Raw genomic sequence first — 21,316 nt, forward strand, 5'->3', positions numbered from 1 at the left:
ACTACAGTTAGCAACTCCACGAACAAAGCCCGAATTCCAATGCCAGGGTTCTTCAACACCTGTTCCTGCAGATTTGCGAGGAATTCTGCTGTACGAACGCAATCAGATCGTCTGCTAAGGATCTTTCTTCTTGCTACATCCTCGTAGTCACCATTGCAAGTCTCTAGTTCATGCCTGATTGTTTTTACTGTATTCAGGGAGCATTGGGCAGCAGTCGTAATATCCTTATTTTGATGGCGGGCACGAATCATCATGATACAAGTTATTCTCTTCCATGATTCAGGTGGGTTCCAGCTATCCATCCTTTCTGACATCTTGTATATGAATGAAGAAGGGTCCAAACTTTTAAATGAAGAGAAGTGTGTGTTAATACATGTAACTTACGGAAAAATATAATTAATTATAAATATGTCAAATTTATCCCAAACACCCTGTATATTCCTGACTGTATGCCTGTTGAGTGTTTTTTACCACTGTGCTATCACTGCTTGTTTCATTTAGCAATTTTTCGAAATAATTACTCTATACTTCAAGGATTTTTTGATGGATTACTTCAAGGATTACTTTGATGGGGTGCTTAAGGGTCAAAGCTGTATAACTGAGAGGAGACCTCCACATAGCCTTTAAAGGAATGCGGAGAACCGACCAGGGCTTCTGACCTAATGTCCAATCCTCACCTTCTCGTGGTGCACCCTGTTGGGTATCTACTTTGATACTGAACGAACGAGGATGGGCTGGCAATTTGGGATTTAGCCGACCAAATTGTATTCTTATTGGTTAAACCAAAATAAAAAAAAAAATGATGGTACAACATGACAAAATTTCATGCCGGCTGGGGCGTCGCCCGGTTAAACAAGGCCCCCGTTGTTTTCGCCAGGGAACCAGGGCGAACAGCGAAAAGTCAGCTACTGGAACAAATCTGAAAACAAACCCCAACTCAACATCACCAGAGTTAAAGATCGGTACTATCAACGTAAGAAGCCTGAATGGCAAAGAAATGGAGCTAGCTGAGGAATTAGATAAGTACCAGATCGACATAATAGGGGTGACTGAAACAAAAAAGACCAAAACTGGTGAGATCTTTCTGAGCAATAAATACAAAATGTTATATTCAGGCAATGACAATCAAGGAAAAGAAGGAGTAGCCATAGTATTCAACACAAAATACGAGGCTAATCTTCTTGAATGGCAGTCAGTCTCAAGTAGAGTAATGTGGGCAAATATGAGAATGGGGAACTGGACAATAAGACTTATTTGTGCGTATGGTCCCACAGAAGGTTCTACTAAGGTAGAAGTGGAGGAATTTTTTGAGGCTTTAGAAAAAGCAACTGACACAATGAAAAAGGAAAAGTTGGTCCTTGTTGGGGATCTAAATAGTAGAGTAGGAAATGATTGTGAGACATACAAAAATATTTTGGGAAAATTTGGAGAAAAGAGCAAAGCTAATAATAATGGCAAATATCTGTTGGATTTCTGCTCAGGACATGGACTGGTTATTACTAACACCGTGTTCCAACATAAAAATGTGCACAAATTCACATGGAGAGAAGAGGCTAGGAATAAGAAAAGTCTCATTGACTATGTTATTGTTGATAGTGATGTTTTCTCCCTGGTGCAGGATACCAGAGTGTACCGAGGATTTGAAATTGGAAGTGATCACTATTTAGTCTTGAGCAGGATAAAATTGAATTTCATATTGAAAAGAATAACATGTAAGAAAGTTTTAAAGCGAATAAAAGTTGAGCAGCTCTCAGATGTGAACTGTAGACTAAAATACAGAAATATTATTGAAAAGAAAATGAAAGAGTTTGAGAACAGGAATCAAACCTTGGAGATTCAGTGGCAAACTCTGAAGGAAACATTGATTGATTCTGCCAGAGAGGCATGTGGTGAGGTTGTGTGCAAGGATAAAAAAATTAGAACTACCTGGTGGACACAGGAAGTCAAAGAGGCAGTGAAGGAAAAGAAGAAAGCATATCAAAAGTTCCTGGCAAATAAGTCAGCTTTTACTCTTACAGAATACAGAGACAAATGTAAGAAAGCTAAACAGTGTGTAAAACTAGCTAAACAAAAGTCATGGGAGGACTTTGGCAAGAATATAGAAAATAAATATCAAGAAGGTGGAAAAATATTCTGGAGGTTGTTGAAGAAGCTTAGGAATGGAGGAAAGTGTGCTGTAAAAGGAATTAGAGATGATAAAGGTGAAATGAAAACAGGAGAAAAAGATATCCTTGAAGTATGGAGTAATTACTTTGAAAAACTGCTAAATGAAACAAGCAGTGATGACAGCACAGTGGTAAAAAACACTGACCAGGCATGCAGTCAGGAATACATATCCATACTTGAAGTAGAAAAAGCCATCAAAGGCTTGAAATGTGGAAAGGCAGCAGGAGTAGATGATATTCGACCAGAAATGCTGAAGTATGGTGGTATAAGAGTCTTACAGTGGCTGCACTGCATAGTTCAGAAAGCCTGGACAGAGGGACGAATTCCCGATGATTGGAGTAGAGCTCTCATAGTACCCATATATAAAAAGGGAAATAAAACTGAATGTGAGAATTACAGAGGTATTTCCCTACTGAGTGTTCCTGGCAAGATCTATGCAAGTATACTTGAGAAATGGTTGAGAAAAATTGTGGAAGAAAAGCTTGGTGAAGAACAAGCTGGATTCAGGCCAAATAGAGGCTGTCAGGATCAGATCTTCACTTTACGACAAATAGTCGAGAAAGCATGGGAATATAACAAAGATCTGTATTTAAGTTTTGTCGATTTGGAAAAGGCATATGACAAGGTGCCAAGAGAGAAGCTATTCAAAACGCTGCAGTTATATGGTGTCAATGGGGTATTATACCAAGCAATACTTAATCTTTATTTGAGTTGCAAGTCAGCAGTTAGAATTGAAGGAAGTACAGGAAGATGGTTTAATGTTAAATCTGGTGTGAGACAAGGATGTACATTATCCCCTCTGTTATTCATTATCTATATGGATCACATTATTATAAAGGAATGTGGTATTCAACCTGATATCAAAATTGGAGATGTTAATGTCAGCTCTTTGCTTTATGCGGATGATGTTATACTTCTAAATAAATCCGCTACAAGTCTGCAAGATTCTCTGACTAAATTGAATAGCTGTTGTAATAGATATGGTATGAAGGTCAGCAATAAAAAGACAAAGACAATGAAAATAGGCAGAATCATTGAAAATGTCAACTGTGTTGTGAATGGAGAACCTGTGGAACAAGTAAAACATTTCAGCTACTTAGGCACAATTTTTACTGAAGATGGTAAACTAAATATAGAAATAGACAACAGAATCAGCAAAGCTGGTATCGTGGGAAGTCAATTGAATAAATTCATATGGAATAAGAAAGAAATTAGTCGGAACACTAAATTAGCTGTATACAAGACTGTGTTCAAACCAATTTTAACTTATGGATCTGAGAGCTGGGTCAGAAGTAAAACACTTGACCAAAGACTAGAGACCGCAGATATGAGAGTCCTGAGAAAGATTAGAGGCGTGAACAGATGGCATCAATGGCAATATCATATTAAAAATGAGGATATTAGGAAAGAACTTGACATTGTCAGCATCCAGGAATGCGTTAGCAGAGCTAATCTCAGATGGTATGGTCACTTAAATAGAATGGGAGAGGAAAGATTAGCAAAACAAGTGTTCTCTGCCAGGTTGGCAGGAAAACGACCCAGAGGAAGACCAAGATATAGGTGGATTGATACGGTACAAAGTGCCTTAGACGATAGAAATATAAGATCTGATAATGTTGGAGTCTTGACAAGTAACAGACTGATTTGGAGGAAAATTGTAGATAGGAAGTTAGTAATGATGTAATTTTTTTCATGTAGTACTGTCATATCCTGTACACCCCTTGAGGGTACATGACAGGAATTTGATGATGATGATGATGATGATACTTCAAGGATATCTTTTTCTCCCGTTTTTGTATCACCTTTATCATCTCTGACTCCTTTTACAGTACTCCTTCCTCCATTTCTAAACTTCTTCAACCCTCCAGAATGTCTTACCACCTTCTTGATATTTATTTTCTATGTTCTTGCCAAAGTCCTTTCATGACTTTTGTTTAGCTAGTTTTACACAGTGTTTTGCTTTCTTACATTTATCTCTGTATTCTCTAAGAGCACAAGCTGACTTATTTGCCAGCGACTTTTGATATGCTTTCTTCTTTTCCTTCACTGCCTCTTTAACTTTCTGTGTCCACCATGGAGTTCTGATTTTTCTATGCTTGCAGACAACCTCACCACATGGCTCTCTGGCTGAATCAATCAGGGTTTTCTTCAAGGCTTGCCAATCAATCTCCTAGGTTTGGTTCTTGTTCTCAAACTCTTTCATTTTTTCTTCAATAATCTTTGTGTATTTTAGTCTACAGTTTATATCTGAGAGCTGCTCAACTTTTAATCGCTTTAAGACTTTCTTACATATCATTCTTTTTAATATGAAATTCAGTTTTATCCTACTCAAGACTAAATAGTGATCACTTCCAATTTCAAATCCTCTGTACACTCTGGTTTCCTGCACCAGAGTGAAAACATCACTATCAACAATAACATAGTCAATATGATTTTTCTTATTCCTTGCCTCTTCTCTCCATGTGAATTTGTGTACATTTTTATGTTGGAACTTGGTGTTAGTAATAACCGTCCATGTCCTGAGCAGAAATGCAACAGGTATTTGCCATTATTATTAGCTTTACTCTTTTCTCCAAATTTCTTCTGGTTGACCATAGGCACAAATAAGTCTCATTGTCCAGTTCCACATTCTGATATTTGCCCACATCACTCTACTTGAGATTGCCTGCCATTCAAAATATTAGCCCCGTATTTAGTGTTGAATACTATGGCTATACCTTCTTTTCCTTGATTGTCATTTCCTGAATATAACATTTTGTATTTATTGCTCAGAAAGATCTCACCAGTTTTTGTCTTTTTTGTTTCAGTCACCCCTATTATGTCGATCTGGTACTTATCTAATTCCTCAGCTAGCTCCATTTCTTTGCCATTCAGGATTCTTATGTTGATAATACCGATCTTTAACTCTGGTGATGTCGAGTTGGTGTGTGTGCTTTCAGATTTGTTCCAGTAGCTGACTTTTCGCTGTTCACCCTGGTTTCCTGGCGAAAACCACGGGGGCCTTGTTTAACCAGGCGATGTCCCAGCTAGCATGAAATTTTATCATATTGTATCATCATTTTGTATATTGGTTTAAGCCAATAATAGTACAATTTGGTCAGCTAAATCCCAAATTGCCAGCCCATCCTCGTTCGTTCAGTATCCAGGTAGATACCCAACAGGATGCCCCATGAGAAGGTGAGGATTGGAAATTAGGTCAGAAGCCTTGGTCGGTTCTCCACATTCCTTTAAAGGCTATGTGGAGGTCTCCTCTCAGTTTACAGCTTTGATCCTTAAGCACCCAAATTTTCTTTTCTGTTATCTTATTAATTTATTGGCTTCCTTGCTGCTCTCTTTGTATCTCTTAGCAGTATGCATACCAGTTGGAGAATTAAATCAAATGCTCTTTTTTTAGTGCCAATTCACATTCTTCATTAAACCATTGTTCATTTCTTTCTTCTATCTTCACTTTCATCATTTTGAATTCCAATTGAATTTTCTGTTGCCATTTTTATGTTATTGTTGATATGATTCTAGATGTTTTCATTATTCTCATTCTCTTTCAGCTGCATATTTTTCAATTTCTGTTTAATTTACACTCATATTTTCTTCTCTTTTAAGTTTTAACTAGTGTGTTAATACTGAATCCCAGTTGATTTGCATGTACTGAAAAATATTTATTGGTTGCTTTAACTTCTAAGAATAGTACCAATTAGAAAATGGTCACTATTACATTTAGCTCCTCTGAAACTCCCGATATTCTTAATGCAGTTCCTTTTTTTTTACTAATTATCATATAGTTTGTTTGATTGAATGTATGTCCAGCAGGATATTTCCATGTTAGTGTATATTCTTATTCTTCCTTATAAACATATTGTTGCTTATTATTAAATTTCTGGATATGGCCAAATTAATTAATTTTTCTCCATTAATATATGCCTCTTTACGAAGGCTTTGGTTTCCAATAATTTTTTTTATATATTTCCTCTTTTCCAATTTTTGCATTGAAATCTCCTGATAAAATGATTTTCCTGTTGCAGAATTTTTTTGAGGATTAGTTTTAGTTTTTCATAGAATTCATCTTTTATTTCCTCCTCAGCTTCTGTTTTTCCTAATGATGAAACCTGTTCTAAATTCATGTTTATCAGATTTGCTTCCACCATGTAGTAAAAAGTTCTCTTTCTTCAAATTACCTTCTCCTATCCGTCATGTCTCTTGTATTGCTATTATATCAGTTTTATATCTATTTAATTCATGTATTATTTCTTGTAATGCTCCAACTCTCTATAAGCTTCTCCCATTCCAAGAACCTATTATAATGCAAGGCTTGGATTGATATCCATTTAAGTCCATCCAGTGAAGATTATTTGGTACATGTTTCGTGACATGACACTGGTAGTGCTACATGAAAATCTTACATAATTATTAAGTCCCTATTGACAGTTTTTCTCAAAATTAGTCTTATTTGTCAGTACTCCAGTATTGTCAGATTTTATATTTTGGTCTTCTAAAGCACTTCTAACTGCATCAGTCCACTTAAATCTATCTCTGGATTTTTCCTCACTCCCACCCTGATATCAAACAGCTGTTTTGATAACCTTTGCTTTCCCATTCTGTTTAGTGATTAGTTCTACTAACACATTCCTGAATGCTAACACTCAAGTTCCTTCCTAATATTTTCATTTTTAATATGATTCTGCTGTTGATGCCATCTGTTCACTTCCCTAATTTCTTTCAAAACTCATATCTATGGTCTCCAGTGTTTGATCAGCTGTTTTTTTTTTTTTTTTTTTCTAATTCAACTCTCAGATCCATAAGTTAAAATTGGTTTCAACATTATGTATACTGTTAGTGTAGTATTCTGACCAATTTCTCTCTTATTCCATAAGAATAAATAAATGAGTAAATTTATATTTATTAATTTGACTCTCTACTATACTAGCATTATTAATGCTCTATTTCCATATTTAAGTTGCCATGTTCACTAAAAATTGTGTTTAAATAGCTGAAATATTTTACTTCTATATGCTCTCTGTTCAGGATGCAGCTGATGTTTTCAGTATTTTTGCCTGTATTCATAGTCTTCTTGTTGCTGATTTTCATATAAATTTATTGCAGTACTTATTCAGTTTAGTTAAGGAATCATGCAAATTTCTTTTATGGAATTTATTTAAGAGCATGACATCATCTGTGGAAATAAAGAGCTGAGGTTAGCATCTCTGATTTTGATATCAGGCCTAATGCTACTTTCCTTCATGATGTGATCCATGCAGATGATGAAGAATAGTGAAGATAGTGTGCTTCATTGTCTTACATCTGATTTTGGATCAAACTGTGTTTCTATCTTCTTCAATTCTAACAGCTGGTTAGAATTCTCACTATAACATCCTGTTTATTTCACATCATTATAATGGTATGAACATGTTTTCTCATGGCACTTTTTACCAAATTTAAATACATATCTTTGAAAAAGCCATCAAAGGCCTGAAATGTGGAAAGGCAGCAGGAATAGATGATATTCGACCAGAAATGCTGAGATATGGTGGTATAAAATCTTATAGTGGCTGCACTGCATAGTTCAGAAAGCCTTGACAGAGGGACGAATTCCCGATGATTGGAGTAGAGCTCTAATTGTACCCATATATAAAAAGGGAAATAAAACTGAATGTGAGAATTACAGAGGTATTTCCCTACTGAGTGTTCCTGGCAAGATCTATGCAAGTATACTTGAGAAACTGTTGAGAAGAATTGTGGAAGAAAAACTTGGTGAAGAACAAGCTGGATTCAGGCCAAATAGAGGCTGTCAGGATCAGATCTTCACTTTACAACAAATAGTCGAGAAAGCATGGGAATATAACAAAGATCTGTATTTAAGTTTTGTCGATTTGGAAAAGGCATATGACAAGGTGCCAAGAGAGAAGCTATTCAATACGCTGTAGTTATATGGTGTCAATGGGGCATTATATCAAGCAATAATTAGTCTGTATTTCAGTTGTTAGTCGGCAGTTGGAATTGAAAGAAGTACAGGAAGATGGTTTAATGTTAAATCTGGTGTGAGACAAGGATGTACATTATCCCCTCTGTTATTCATTATCTATACGGATCACATTATGAAGGAAAGTGGTATTAAACATGATATCAGAATTGGAGATGTAAATCCTTGTCTCACACCAGATTTAACATTGAATATGGTGTGAGACACGTCAGAGTTTCTTTGGAACTTGTTCATCATATCCAGCTCTTTGCTTTATGCGGACGATGTTATACTTCTAAATAAATCTGCTACAAGTTTGCAAGCTTCCCTGACTAAATTGAATAACTGTTGTAATAGATATGGTATGAAGGTCAGCATTAAAAGACAAAGACAATAAAAATAGGTAGAATTGTTGAAAATGTCAATTGTGTTGTGAACGGGGAACCTGTGGAACAAGTAAAACATTTCAGCTACTTAGGAACGAATTTTACTGTAGATGGTAAATTAAATATGGAAATAGACAACAGAATCAATAAAGCTGGTATGGTAGGAAGTCAATTGAATAAATTCATATGGAATAAGAGAGAAATTAGTCGGCACTAAATTATCTGTATACAAGACAGTGTTCAAACCAGTTTTAACTTATGGATCTGAGAGCTGGGTCAGAAGTAAAACACTTGACCAAAGATTAGAGACCACAAATATGAGAGTCCTGAGAAAGATTAGAGCCGTTAATAGATGGCATCAATGGCAATATCATATTAAAAATGAGGATATTAGGAAAGAACTTGGCATTGTCGGCATCCAGGAATGCATTAGCAGAGCTAATCTCAGGTGGTATGGTCACTTAAACAGAAGAATGGACGAGGAAAGATTAACAAAACAAGTGTTATCTGCCAGGTTGGCAGGAAAATGACCCAGAGGAAGACCAAGATATAGGTGGATTGATACGGTACAATGTGCCTTAGACGATAGAAATATAAGATCTGATAATGTTGGAGTCTTGACAAGTAACAGACTGATTTGGAGGAAAATTGTAGATAGGAAGTTAGTAATGATGTAAATTTTTCATGTAGTATTATCATATCCTGTACACCCCTTGAGGGTACATGTCAGGAATTTGATGATGATGATCTTTGATATATCCGATGATTTCTCAACTGTGTTTTGGCCTGAATTCAGGCTTTGTTCTTCTCAAAGAACTTCTTTGGAACTTGTTGATCATTTATGTCATTTCAGCTAATATATAATGTAATTTGGTCAGCTGTTCTCCAATTACCAATGAACAGGTATATTTCTAAATCACGTAAGGAATTGAACAACGTAGATCCGAATATAAATTAATTTACATTTTAATAAATATTTCCGATATTTTGGCAACGTCATGTAGCCATTTTCAAAAGGAACTAACAAAAAGGTACTTGCACGCAGGCATTACAACACAGTAACTGAGAATGAAGAGATGAAGCTATTGTTCTCCTAGAAGTCCTGATGGCAAGTGCCCTCTAGCGGGCTAAGTAGGTGTTGTTGGCCGTTGGGCTGAAGGTCTGATGATGTATGCCTCCCAAATTTGGGGCATTCGCATACAACCAAATTTGTTGAGGTTTGTAGAGTTTCTTAGGGCTGAGGGTGATTCCATAAATAGTCTTTTGAATTTGTATTTGCTACGGCGTATTACTATAGCTTTCTTCCACCGTATTCTGTGGCGTGTATCCAGAGCATGGTCTGCAAGACCAGAATGGCTGTACTTGTGAAACTGGATGTAGTTCTTGTGGCATCAGTGACAGGATCATATAAAAATAAGGATATTGGAAAGTAAATGAATTGGCATTGTTACCCATTCAAGTGTATAAGAATTTTAGAGGAATAGTTAACAAAACAGGTGCATGATGTCAGGATGCAGGAATAAGTTCTAAAGAAAGATCATTAATATACTTAAGTGGGTTGATGTATTTATCAGTGCTTTGGAAGAGTGAAATGCAATGTCTCCCACTAATATGTATGTACGCGTGTGTGTATACACTCTACCAATAATTGTCTGGGCACTTTAGCAATTTACAGTTGATACCAGCAGGTGAACCCTAATATTGGACATGTCCATCTTGGGCTTTGATCACTTCCTGCATCATTTGAGGAAGGCTTTCCACTAATGTGTGGTAAACATCAGGTGGAATTTTTCTCCATTCCTCCATCAAAGCAGCACTGAGTTCAATAACAACAACGTGCTGCTATGGAACTCCTTCTGCCAGGGCAGTTCTTTAACATCCATCTCTTCGTACCATTCCATAACAGCTGCAGCTTTGTGGCATTGGACATTGTCATCTGGATAGTACCACAGGTCCGTTTCACAAAAACTCCACTGTGTAGGCAGCACCTGATTATACAGAATATCAAGGTACTGAGTTCCCTTCATGGAACCATGAACAGTGACCATTGGTCCCACTCCGAACCAGCTGAATGCACCCCACACTATTACTTCTCCACCACAAACTTTACTATGGGTACAACACACTGTGGTAACAAGCGTTCACCAATCTGTCTACACACCCACACCTTGCCATTGGACTGGAAAACAGGACTGATCAATTGTTCAGTTTACATGCTCTTTACACCAGTCCAAATGAGCTGCCTTGTTTGTTGTTGTGATTTTTGGCTTCTGTGTCTCTGCTGTTCCATGGAAACCCAGTAAATGGAGTTCTTTTTGTACAATATTAATGCTCACCATGGTGTTACTGATGTTCTGGAATTCATCACAGATAGTCTATGCTGATTGTAGCCAGTTTTTGCATGTCACCAGTTTTAATACTCTCCTGTCCCTGTCAGTCATTTTTGGCTGCTGCCCTGGGTGTTTTCCTGCACTTGTGATGCCAGAATGTCTCCATTTGTTTATCACATTGCCAACTGTTGATTTTGGATGCTCCAGTTGAGTGTCAATGGTATGCATGGACATGCTGCTAATGTGACAGCCCGTGATGACACCTCTCTTGAAGTCACTGAGTTCATGTAGTGTTCCCATACCACCTGTATTCAACTGCTGTGATGAAATATTGCTTCCTACTATCTGTACATCACTTTTTATGTTACTAAGAAGCCTGGAATGTTCCATAACTTCAAATAACAGGGGGTGTCCTGACAATTATTGGTAGATTGTGTGTATGTATTAATCAGTAACACATTAATTTGGACTCTCAGGGGACCCTGTAACCCCTAGAGAGCGCGTCCCCTGGGTGGCGGATAGGGGGAGCCCACCATGTGTGTGTGTGTACATGCGCGTGCGTGTGTGTATATATATATATATGGTGGGGTGGTCCGAATATACTGAATAAGGACATGTGGACCAACAGGGCCATAAGGGGCAATCATTTTGATTGTAAGGGAAGCAGCACTCCCATGGACCCCTAGCTGGATCTATCCTCTCATTCTTCTACTTTGAGGAAGACCCACTTACTTTAATCTTTCCTATAAGGCCTTATTAGCCAACTCTTCTTACTTTATGACCCTTGTGCTATTAGAGTACTCGAGGGCCATGGGGTCTTTTCATTTCTGGCCTTACAACTATGTCCTCTCTATAAACCTTACTATATTTCTTCTATAATCTACCCTTTCCCCTTCAATATACCCTATTCCTCCTATGGGTTTAAATTCAGAAGAAGACGAGTTCAGAAGCCTTAAGGTAGCAGCCCTACCACTGAACTATTCCATCGTCAGGCTAGTCCCCTGACATGGAGAATATAACCATACTTGTAAGCTGACAGAAAAAGATAATCAGATTGAATCTATGGGAAACGACCCTGGAATGGAAAAGGGAAAACGAAAATGGAAACGACAAGATATAATACACATAGCAAACTGGAATGTAAGAGGAATAGCATATAAAGAAATAGAATTAGACCAGTTATTAAATGAAAGAAATTTTAAAATAGCAGTAATCACTGAAACAAAAAAGAAATTAAAAGGAACTATGAGAACAAAAAGACAAACAAAGATTAACAACAGCAGAAATGAAGTTTATGAGAAAAACCGCAAAGTATACCCTATTTGATCACATAAGAAACGAAGATATTATGAAAGAATTAAATCAAGAACCAGTAATTGAAAAAATTAAAAAATATAAACAGATGGATGGAACACGTTCAAAGAATGAAAACAGAAAGATTACCAAAACAAGCCTTAAAGTACAAGCCATTAGGAAAAAGAAAACCAGGACGTCCTCTTAAACGATTCAACAATGACTTCTAAGGCCGGAACAGGCCATACTAGGCCTAAATCCTTGATATTTATGATGATGATGATTAATTTGGAAGAAAATTGTTCAAGGAAAGCTAGTAATAATGCAAACTTAATTATTTAGCAATGTGTACTATCCTGTACGTCCCTTGATTTATTTATCAGGGAATGATAACATGATCTTATATTCTGATACCATTATTCCTCAATTATTCAGTGTAGTAGGGAAATTAATTTACTTGTTGGTTAATTGAATGTATGATTAACTGAATGTCCAGTTGCATAATGCTGTTTCAGGAGTCAGATGATATGCTTCAAGAACTGACTGAGGTTTTGGTTATTTGAGGTCAGATAATTGAAAGGCAGCTACAAGTTAGTTCTTACTCTTGCAAACATTGTTATAACAAACTTGCTTGTTCTGACAGACTTCCGAAAAAACCGACTAAGGTCCTGTAAGTGGAATGCCATTCTAAAAAAGAAATTCACTATAGCAAACTATCTGCCATAACAAACTGTTTGTATATGAGTTTGCTGTATTTAGAGTCAATTGTATATATAGTATTTAACTTATGTTTAATGCATAAATTACTGAACCTTCTTTCCTGTGCGCTTATTTTTTTTTTTATTTATATACTTTTTTTCATGTTTCTCCCACCCATGAAAAAGGTTATTTGCAAACCTAAAGTACATTTTGTACTATGGGTGGGTTAAGGGTTTTTTTCCCTATTTTTATCAATTATATATCATCATCATGCATAGCAAGGATTTAGGCCTAGTATGGCCAGTTCCGGCCTTAGGAGTCATCGTTCAATCGTTTAAGAGTATGTCCTGTTTTTTTTTCCTAATGGCTTGTATTTTAAGGCTTGTTTTGATAATCTTTCTGTTTTCATTCTTGGAACGTGTTCCATCCATTTATGTTTATATTTTTTAATTTTTTCTATTACTAGTTCTTGGTTTAATTCTTTCATAATTTCTTCATTTCTTTTGTGATCAAATAGGGTATACTTTGCAGTTTTTCTCATAAACTTCATTTCTGCTGTTGTTAATCTTTGTCTTTTTGTTTTATTGTCCAGATTTCGCTTTCATACATTAAGGCTGGTAGGGATTATGTATTGTATACTTTTAGTCTGGTTTGTTTTTGAACTGGGTTTGGTTTAAATATAGAGTTAATTACACCTGTTATTTTTAAATATTTTGCAATTTTTACATTTATATCTTTCATTTTCATATGTGATCATACATCCTAGGTAATTAAATGAATTCACCTGTTCTAAGATCTTGTTATCTATTACTATTTTAGTTCTTGCTGGATCTTGTCCTTTAAAGGCCATAGGTTTTGATTTTTCTGTTGATATTATCATACCATAATCTTTGGCTATCTCATGTAGATCTAAAATCGCTTTCTATAAGATATATTCTGAATTTGTAATTATTATTTGGTTGTCGGTAAAAAGGAGAGTGTTTAAGTTCACTGTAGGAGAAAGTTTAATTCCTTGATGTAAATTTTTATTCCAGTTTATTATTATTTCATTTAAGTAGATATTAAAAAGAGTTGCTGAGAGGGGACATCCCTGTCGGACTCCTTGGTTTATCTCTCTCGTATATGATATCTCGTGATTTAATCTTATTTGTATTTGATTAGTTTCATATATACTTGTGATAACTTTTAGGATATTATTTGGTATTTGTCTTTCTTTTAATATGTTAAATAATATGTTTCTTTTAACTTTGTCAAATGCTTTTTCAAAGTCAATAAATGCAATATGTGTTTCTCAATTGTATTCTCTTCTTTTCTCTATTATTAATTTTAGGCAAAAGGCCAGGTCTATACATGTTCATCCTTTTCTAAATCTATTCTGTACTTCTAAAATAAAGTTTTCGGAATATTTCATTAGTTTGTTATTTAAGATTCTGCTATATATTTTGTAACAGGAGTTTAGTATACTGATACCTCTATAGTTTTTAGGGTTATCTCTATTACCTTTTTTAAAGATAGGAATCACAATTGCTTTTTTCCATTCTATTGGGGAGATACCAGTTGAATAAATTTTATTTAAAAATAATAAGAGTCTGTCTTTGAATCTTGTTCCTGCGTATTTATATAGTTCTGAACCTGGCTTATCTTCTCCAGGTGATTTTCCATTTCTTGTTTCTTTCAGTCTGATTTCTAATTCTTCTTTAGTTATTTCCTTTTCATTTTTGTTAATTGTTTGCCAGTTGTCTTTTTTAAAATATTTCTCTGTCTACAATTCTGTGTGCTAATTTAGAAATTCTTCTAATTTCAACTCCGTGTTTAATTTTATGTTTTCTTTGGTATCTGCATTTAAGTGTTTCAAAATCTTATATACATTGGGTCTTATTTTATATAAATCATGTTCTAAATTAGAAGCAAATTCGTTCCATGATTCTCTGTCTTTTTCTGACTTCTCTTTTAGCAATGGCTCTTATTCTTTTATATTGTATTTGATCTTCTAATCTTTTACTGCTTAACCATTTGTGATAGGCATCCTTTTTCTTTTTGATTATTTCTTTGATTGTATCATCCTAGATCTTCAGTTTTTTCCTTTTATTGAATTTTTTGGTCTTTCCTAAGCTTTCATTTGCTGCTGCATTTAGTATCATTTTTATATTAAGCCATTCTATTTCTTCATTTTGTTTTATTTTATGTTGGTTATTTCTGATATTTATTTTTTTATTTATTTCATAATAGATATATATATATTTATTTTGATATTTATTTACAATATTTATTAATATTGGTTATTTTTTTGTTCATATAGCCATTGTACATTTGTGTCATTCAGTAGTCTAGTGTTAGATCCTAAATGAAGGAATCTTGGAAAGAAATCATTCATTTAGGGTCTAACATATAAAAATTGCAAACATAGAGAAATACCTGCACATCAGTTGTAATTAAAAGTGAAACTTCCTCACTTTATGTAAAAAATTGTATTCTTTATTTAAGCACCTTATATTTAAGCTATTGTGATTAATTTGAGATTTCATTTTGTATGTCTTAAAAAAGAGGGATAATGTGAATTATATTTAAGCCTTACTTAAGCTATGTAAAATCTATTGTGAGTTATCATAAAGTTGTTAAATATTAATTCCTGGAAGGCCTAAAGCTACACGCATACAGCGTAACGCTGCGGGTATATCTTATTCAGAAAATCACGTAACCATGTATTCCATGAATCCAAGTATATCAGCATCGTAGAAATGAAGGATAAGCCAAAGGGCGAAATTAGTAAGGATCATATGCAAAAAGGGGCTGTAAAAGAGGGTGCTCTATAGGAGTATAATAGGAGGTTGAGCCTGGAACACACGGCATTCTCTTGATCTCTTGTCATATCGTTTTCCTGTTGAGTGGTTCGGAAGTTGGTGGGCAGTTTCACATAGGGGGTGAAGTCTGTGATGTCGGGCAGCGAGCATTCATAAAGAAATGAAACTGGATTCTATGCAAAGCTGAAGGTAAAAATTCCAGTCCTAGCAGAATCAAGCCGTCGCTGAAAAGCCCAATAGAGTTGTTCCTGAAATGCAAAGATTTTGAGTCCGTTTCCGGCAGAAAGAATGAAGATAGTGTAACCCCTACATTGGCGTATAGACAGCCAAGATAGATGAGAAATATCCAGACAAACACATGGTGCAGAACGACGCGGAAAAAGTCAGTAAGGTGTAATTGCTCTAATTTTGTGTGAATGTTCATTAGAAGAAAGAAGATTGTTTACGATTGTGAAATTTAGAACTTTATTCTGAGGAACTCTGTGAACAGTCTCTAATCAGAAAGTTAACCTCATTTGTGAGTAAGAAGAATTGTTTAGAAGAGATCTTTTTGTAATTTTGTATGTGATAGGATTAACTTGATGCGATAAGAAAAGTAGAATTTAGTATCTCAGTAACATTTGAATGGTTGTTAATTTTGTTTTTACGAGCAATACTACTGAAAGGAACCAACTTAACTTAACATAGTTTACTTTATATCCCAATGTGTAATTACTGTGTTTAGCTTGCCTTATAAGTTTTAATTAGTTCGAATGTGTTAATCTCTTAGTTCGAGTTTTATTTAGTATTGAGCATAATTGAGTGTATGAATTTTGTATTGTGTTTTAGATATTCCAATAAACATGTCATATTTACCTGAACCTGAGTCATGCCTGATTATGATTCCAAATTACCACTTATAAAAATTGAACCTATTTTGGTGGGAAGGATTTAGAGAGTGAATATAAAATATAGATTTAGGTCACGACTGCAATAATCTAAATCTATACGGCAGTTTATAAGATATTGTGTAAGTAATCTTCAGACTCTAGTATTGTCTCCCTGAGCAAGGATCTTTTCTGCTATAGGATACTGGCTGGCACAGCAAAATATAAATTTGCCAGTATCCGAAGAGGAAACAATCCTAGGTATAAGATAAAAGTAAGAGAATAAGAGAATTTATCTTATTAATAAGAATAAGATAAAAGTAAGAGAATAAGAGAATAAATCACAAAAGATAAATATTTAACAATAGAGCAGCCGGTAGATTTAAGTAAACAGCGAATTAAGTATATAAATCATATAGTATCATCGATTTAACACTAGTTTTATAAACAAATGTTTCAAATTTTCTTTCTGTTCTTGTTACTTGTAGCCATTTAGGTGGTAATTTTAATTTTATTTTAACAAGGAAGTGGTGACTGCTTATTTTTTTAATTTCAAATTTTGATGTCTTATATATATGTTTGTATTTTTAATTTCTTTTTTACATAGTCCAGAAACCCTGCTCTATAGACCAAACATGGAACCTTTTTGTCATTTCAGGCCTCCAATAAGCATGACAATGGTCTTACACTAGGCAATTAAATTCATCTCCCATGCTTATTTATGCTCACTTCATATGAAAAATAAATAAAATTCTCATTCAGTGAAGTCTACTTTTCTTCCTAATAAACCATATATAAATTCATTAGTTAAGAGAAGTGATTTTGTGTTTTCAAAATAACCAATAGACTTTCTTGAATCAGTAGGGAAGAATGTGCAAAACTTCTTAGTTGTATATATTTCATCATTGCAAATCTGTGTAGTAGACAAAACAAGTATTATTTGACTGATGCAGACAGACAGAGTAGTGAAATAGGTTTTGAGACAGCACTGTATTTCAGAAAAATTTCAAGAAAAGTGCGTGGGATCTCTTTTGTTCGTGCTCATGCTTTCCACCCTTCTTGGCTTATTCTCCCACTAGTTATTGTGATAATATGAGTCATGTTTTTGGAATTGTCCTCCTTCAGCATGATCATCAGTCCATTTACAGTATTCAGTGCATTGATTTGGCCTACACTCAACATTCCACTTTGTCCCAAAGGAGTTATATTAGTTTATATATTATTATATATACTATATATATATATATATATATATATATATTAGCCTACACACGAGTTATATTAGATTGAAATTATGATTCTGTGTAAGCCAGTCAGATATTTCTATATCATTTATCCTTGTATTTGCACTAGCACATGTTGCATAGCATAGTGGATTGTTTTGATAGTGACATGGTTCTCTTCTTAAAACTACCACACTGCAGGAGGCATTGCATTATCAGAAATATTACATTATATATCCATACATACACATTCATCCTTTCTACTGCTACCAGAGTTTGGAGTACATAATACTAGGAAAAGGAGCACCACGTTATTATACATTCAGTCATCCATTCATAAACATATCTAACCATCCAGTTGTAAAAGGGTGTAGCATGATCTAAGGATTGTACTGTCTATTACCATAGCTGAAAGATGCCTCCAAAGAAGAAAGGTAAAGTAACAAAAAGGAAAATTAAACAGATCAAAAGAAAAGTAGCTAATTGTATAAAATTTCTTGGATTTAGCAAAGGCATTTGACAGGGTGCCACATGATAAGCTGATATTTAAGTTGCAGCACATGGGTCTGGATGTTAGGTTGGTCAACTGGATTCAGGATTGGCTGTCTGATAGGTATCAGAGAGTTGTGTATGGTGGGGCACTTTCAAGGAGGCTGAGAGTTACAAGTGGGGTCCGACAGGGCTCAGCGCTGGGACCTATACTGTTTAACTTTTATATCAATGACATTGTCAGTGGATTCCAAGGGAATATTCAATTGTTTGTGGATGACGAAGCTGAGAAGCATTATTAGTAATAATGTAGATGTGGTAGCCCTGCAAGAGGATTTGAATAAGCTAGATAGATGGGAAATGAATGGGGGTGTTGGTTTAATGCAGCAAAATGTAAGATCTTGAGGTTTGGGACACATTGATGGGATGCTGCATACTCTATTGGAGAAGCTATACTGGAGGAAGTAGTGGAGACAAGAGATCTGGGGTTGATGAATGATAGAAACCTGAAATTTAGGAGACATATTGCAAAGGTGGTGAAGGTAACACAAAGGATTGCTGCAATAATGAGAAGGACACTGACCAGCAGAGATAAAAGAGTTATCATTCCATTGTATAAGACTGATCAGACCACAATTAGACTATTGTTTGCAGATTTGGTCCCCAGGATTTGAAGGGGATAAATTAACTGTGGAAAGGGTACAAAGGCAGATAACAAAGGTGGTTTCAGGACTGTACAATATTAGTTATGAGGATCGGCTGAGGGAATGTAGACTGCAGAGTTTAGTGGATAGAAGAAGGAGAGGTGATATGATTGAGACTTTTAAGCTGCTGAGAGGTGGTTACAGGGTTCACACTGGGGAGTTCTTTTGCTTGGTTGAACATTGTGAAGGCATGATGACAAGGGACCCATCCCTGGAAGTTGAAACTGAGCAAGAGGGTGAGGAGTGGTTTCTTTGCATGGAAGGTGGTTGAACCATGGAATGCATTGCCTGATAGAGTGGTGAGAGTGAGAACGGTCAATGAGTTTAAGGAGTGGTATGATAGACTTTGTGTTTATCTAAGAGAGACCTCCCACGATGAGTCTTGATGTTTTCTAGGAAGGACCTCCCATGATGAATCTTTTGACTCCATGGAGGCCTGAATAATAATAATAATGTGCAGCTGCCCTTCTATATAAACTGAGACTTATGCAACTTTTACTTAGACCCCACATATTGCTGTTTGCCTACAGACTTGCCATCCACTTTCTTTTTTCTTTCATATAGAATTCAGGACTTTTGTGACTTTCAAAGAAAGATCTCTTTATATTTATGAGATCTAATATGGAAAGTGCATCATTAAAAGTTTGGTTTTTATCCATTTTTATGTTTGTAATTTTACTTGATGTTTGCTGGAATAATAGTAAAAACTACTGAAGCAGAATTTTTAGTGTAAATAAGTACCATATAAGTGAAGAAATATTAATATAAATAACACTCAAGATCATTGTATGCAAAAAATCTTTTAAATTTATTCTTATATAGAAGAGGAAATGATTAACAATAATCATTTCCTCTTCTATTGATGCCTCATATTGGGAGGGACAATGCATTCCCTTGATGAGAGACATGGGATAGAATCCTTAAAATAATTCATGGAACGTATTCTAGACCTTTTATATGAAACTGAGTTAAATGAGATATTGGATGAGAGTAGCAAAGATTTTTATTTCCTTAAATGCAGTTTTTTGTTTCTGCAAATTTTGACAAACTGATTAGCAACCATATGCAGTTAATACTGAAAATAGTAGTGCCTCATAGTCTTAGTTACCTTGGAAATAATTCTAAATAAATCAATCTTCTATTATTTTTTTTCCCTCATTAGATTTACCACTTAAGAAAAAATCTTTATTGCATTTGTATGGCAGGAAGGTGGGGAGGGAGTACAAGGAATTGAGTGACAAGATTGGAATGCATCTATAATTTTCATTAGAAAAAATGGCATATTCTGATTTCATTAAGAATGAAGTCACCAAAATGGCCACCTGGATAAAATGTATCAAAAATATGAGCTTCATATTCAACTTATTTCATTAGTATCTAAATGTTATATTAACATTGATGGACACTTTGTATCCATATAATTATTGACATAAACACATCAAGACTGGTTCAGTGGTTAATTAAGAATGCAGTTATCAGTATTAGTGAGAATACATGGTTCTGCAATTTTTATTGATACATCAAATTGGTACATCAAAAATGAAGAGAAAGACTTAGACTACTACCCTAAAACTTTCTTAGTTAAGTTTTTCATTTTTATGTTAAAACTCTTGTTATTCAGTAGTGTTTGTAGATTTCCAAGTAGAAAGTGAATTGTTTTAATTTTTCTTGGCATTCACCATCCTCAAATCCTGATACATACCACCAGGTATGTATCTGCATACCTCGTGGTATGTATCAGAAAATAATGTTATTATTTTATTAATGTTATTAGGTCTTCAGTACTATTAGATATTATATTTCAATCTTCTAATGCACTACTAGCTGCATCTGTTCATTAGATCTCAGTCTTCTTTCTTCTGGACCTCCAGCATTAGCTACCTGTTGAACTATTTATTAAAATTGTATGAATTAGTCATTGTAGATTAATATAAAACAAAGCAGTTTAAAATTTTCTTTAAATTTTCTGATTTTTTGTTAAATTATTTTTGTTTATCTTTCAGTTGCATTCCACAATATGTCATGGAAGTGGTGTTGAAAAAGCAAAAGCTTTATTAGACTCTTATGCTGAAAATGCAGAGGATGTTCTTAATGACTTTGGAATTTCAGATGCTACTAGAGCCCTTGCCAATATTATCCATGCTCTTAAAGAATAAAATCTTTTGAGGAGAAATTGCATTTCAATTTTACTATATCACTACAAGAAAAGGTGCCCAGTTATTTCAGTAGTTTGTGCTGATAATATATTTCTTGTTATTTAATGTACCTTCAAGGTTGTTGGAACTTTAAATAATTATAATCTTTATCATGCATATGATCCTGAAAAATCAATATTAAATTGTTTTCATTAGTATTTTAATAAAGTATATTCCGTCATGTAATGCATATGATCAGACAAGCATTCAG

General features: G+C 34.8%; 1 protein-coding gene across 1 annotated transcript in view; it reads left to right on the forward strand.

Annotated features, from left to right (window-relative positions):
* Pdss2 (Decaprenyl diphosphate synthase subunit 2) overlaps window positions 1–21,103 on the forward strand; it is an 87,437-nt gene extending 66,334 nt beyond the window's left edge. Inside the window, exon 5 of the mRNA XM_090409419.1 lies at window positions 20,914–21,103. Within this exon, the coding sequence (XP_090265545.1) occupies window positions 20,914–21,066 (153 nt within the window). The 3' untranslated portion in view covers window positions 21,067–21,103. The remainder of the gene's footprint in view (window positions 1–20,913) is intronic.
* The last annotated feature ends 213 nt before the right edge of the window (window positions 21,104–21,316 follow it).

Source organism: Typopeltis vanoorti, chromosome 19 (assembly GCF_054136105.1).
Source record: "Typopeltis vanoorti isolate ZY-2024b chromosome 19, IOZ_Tvanoo_1.0, whole genome shotgun sequence".
Classification (NCBI taxonomy): Eukaryota; Metazoa; Arthropoda; class Arachnida; order Uropygi; family Thelyphonidae; genus Typopeltis; species Typopeltis vanoorti.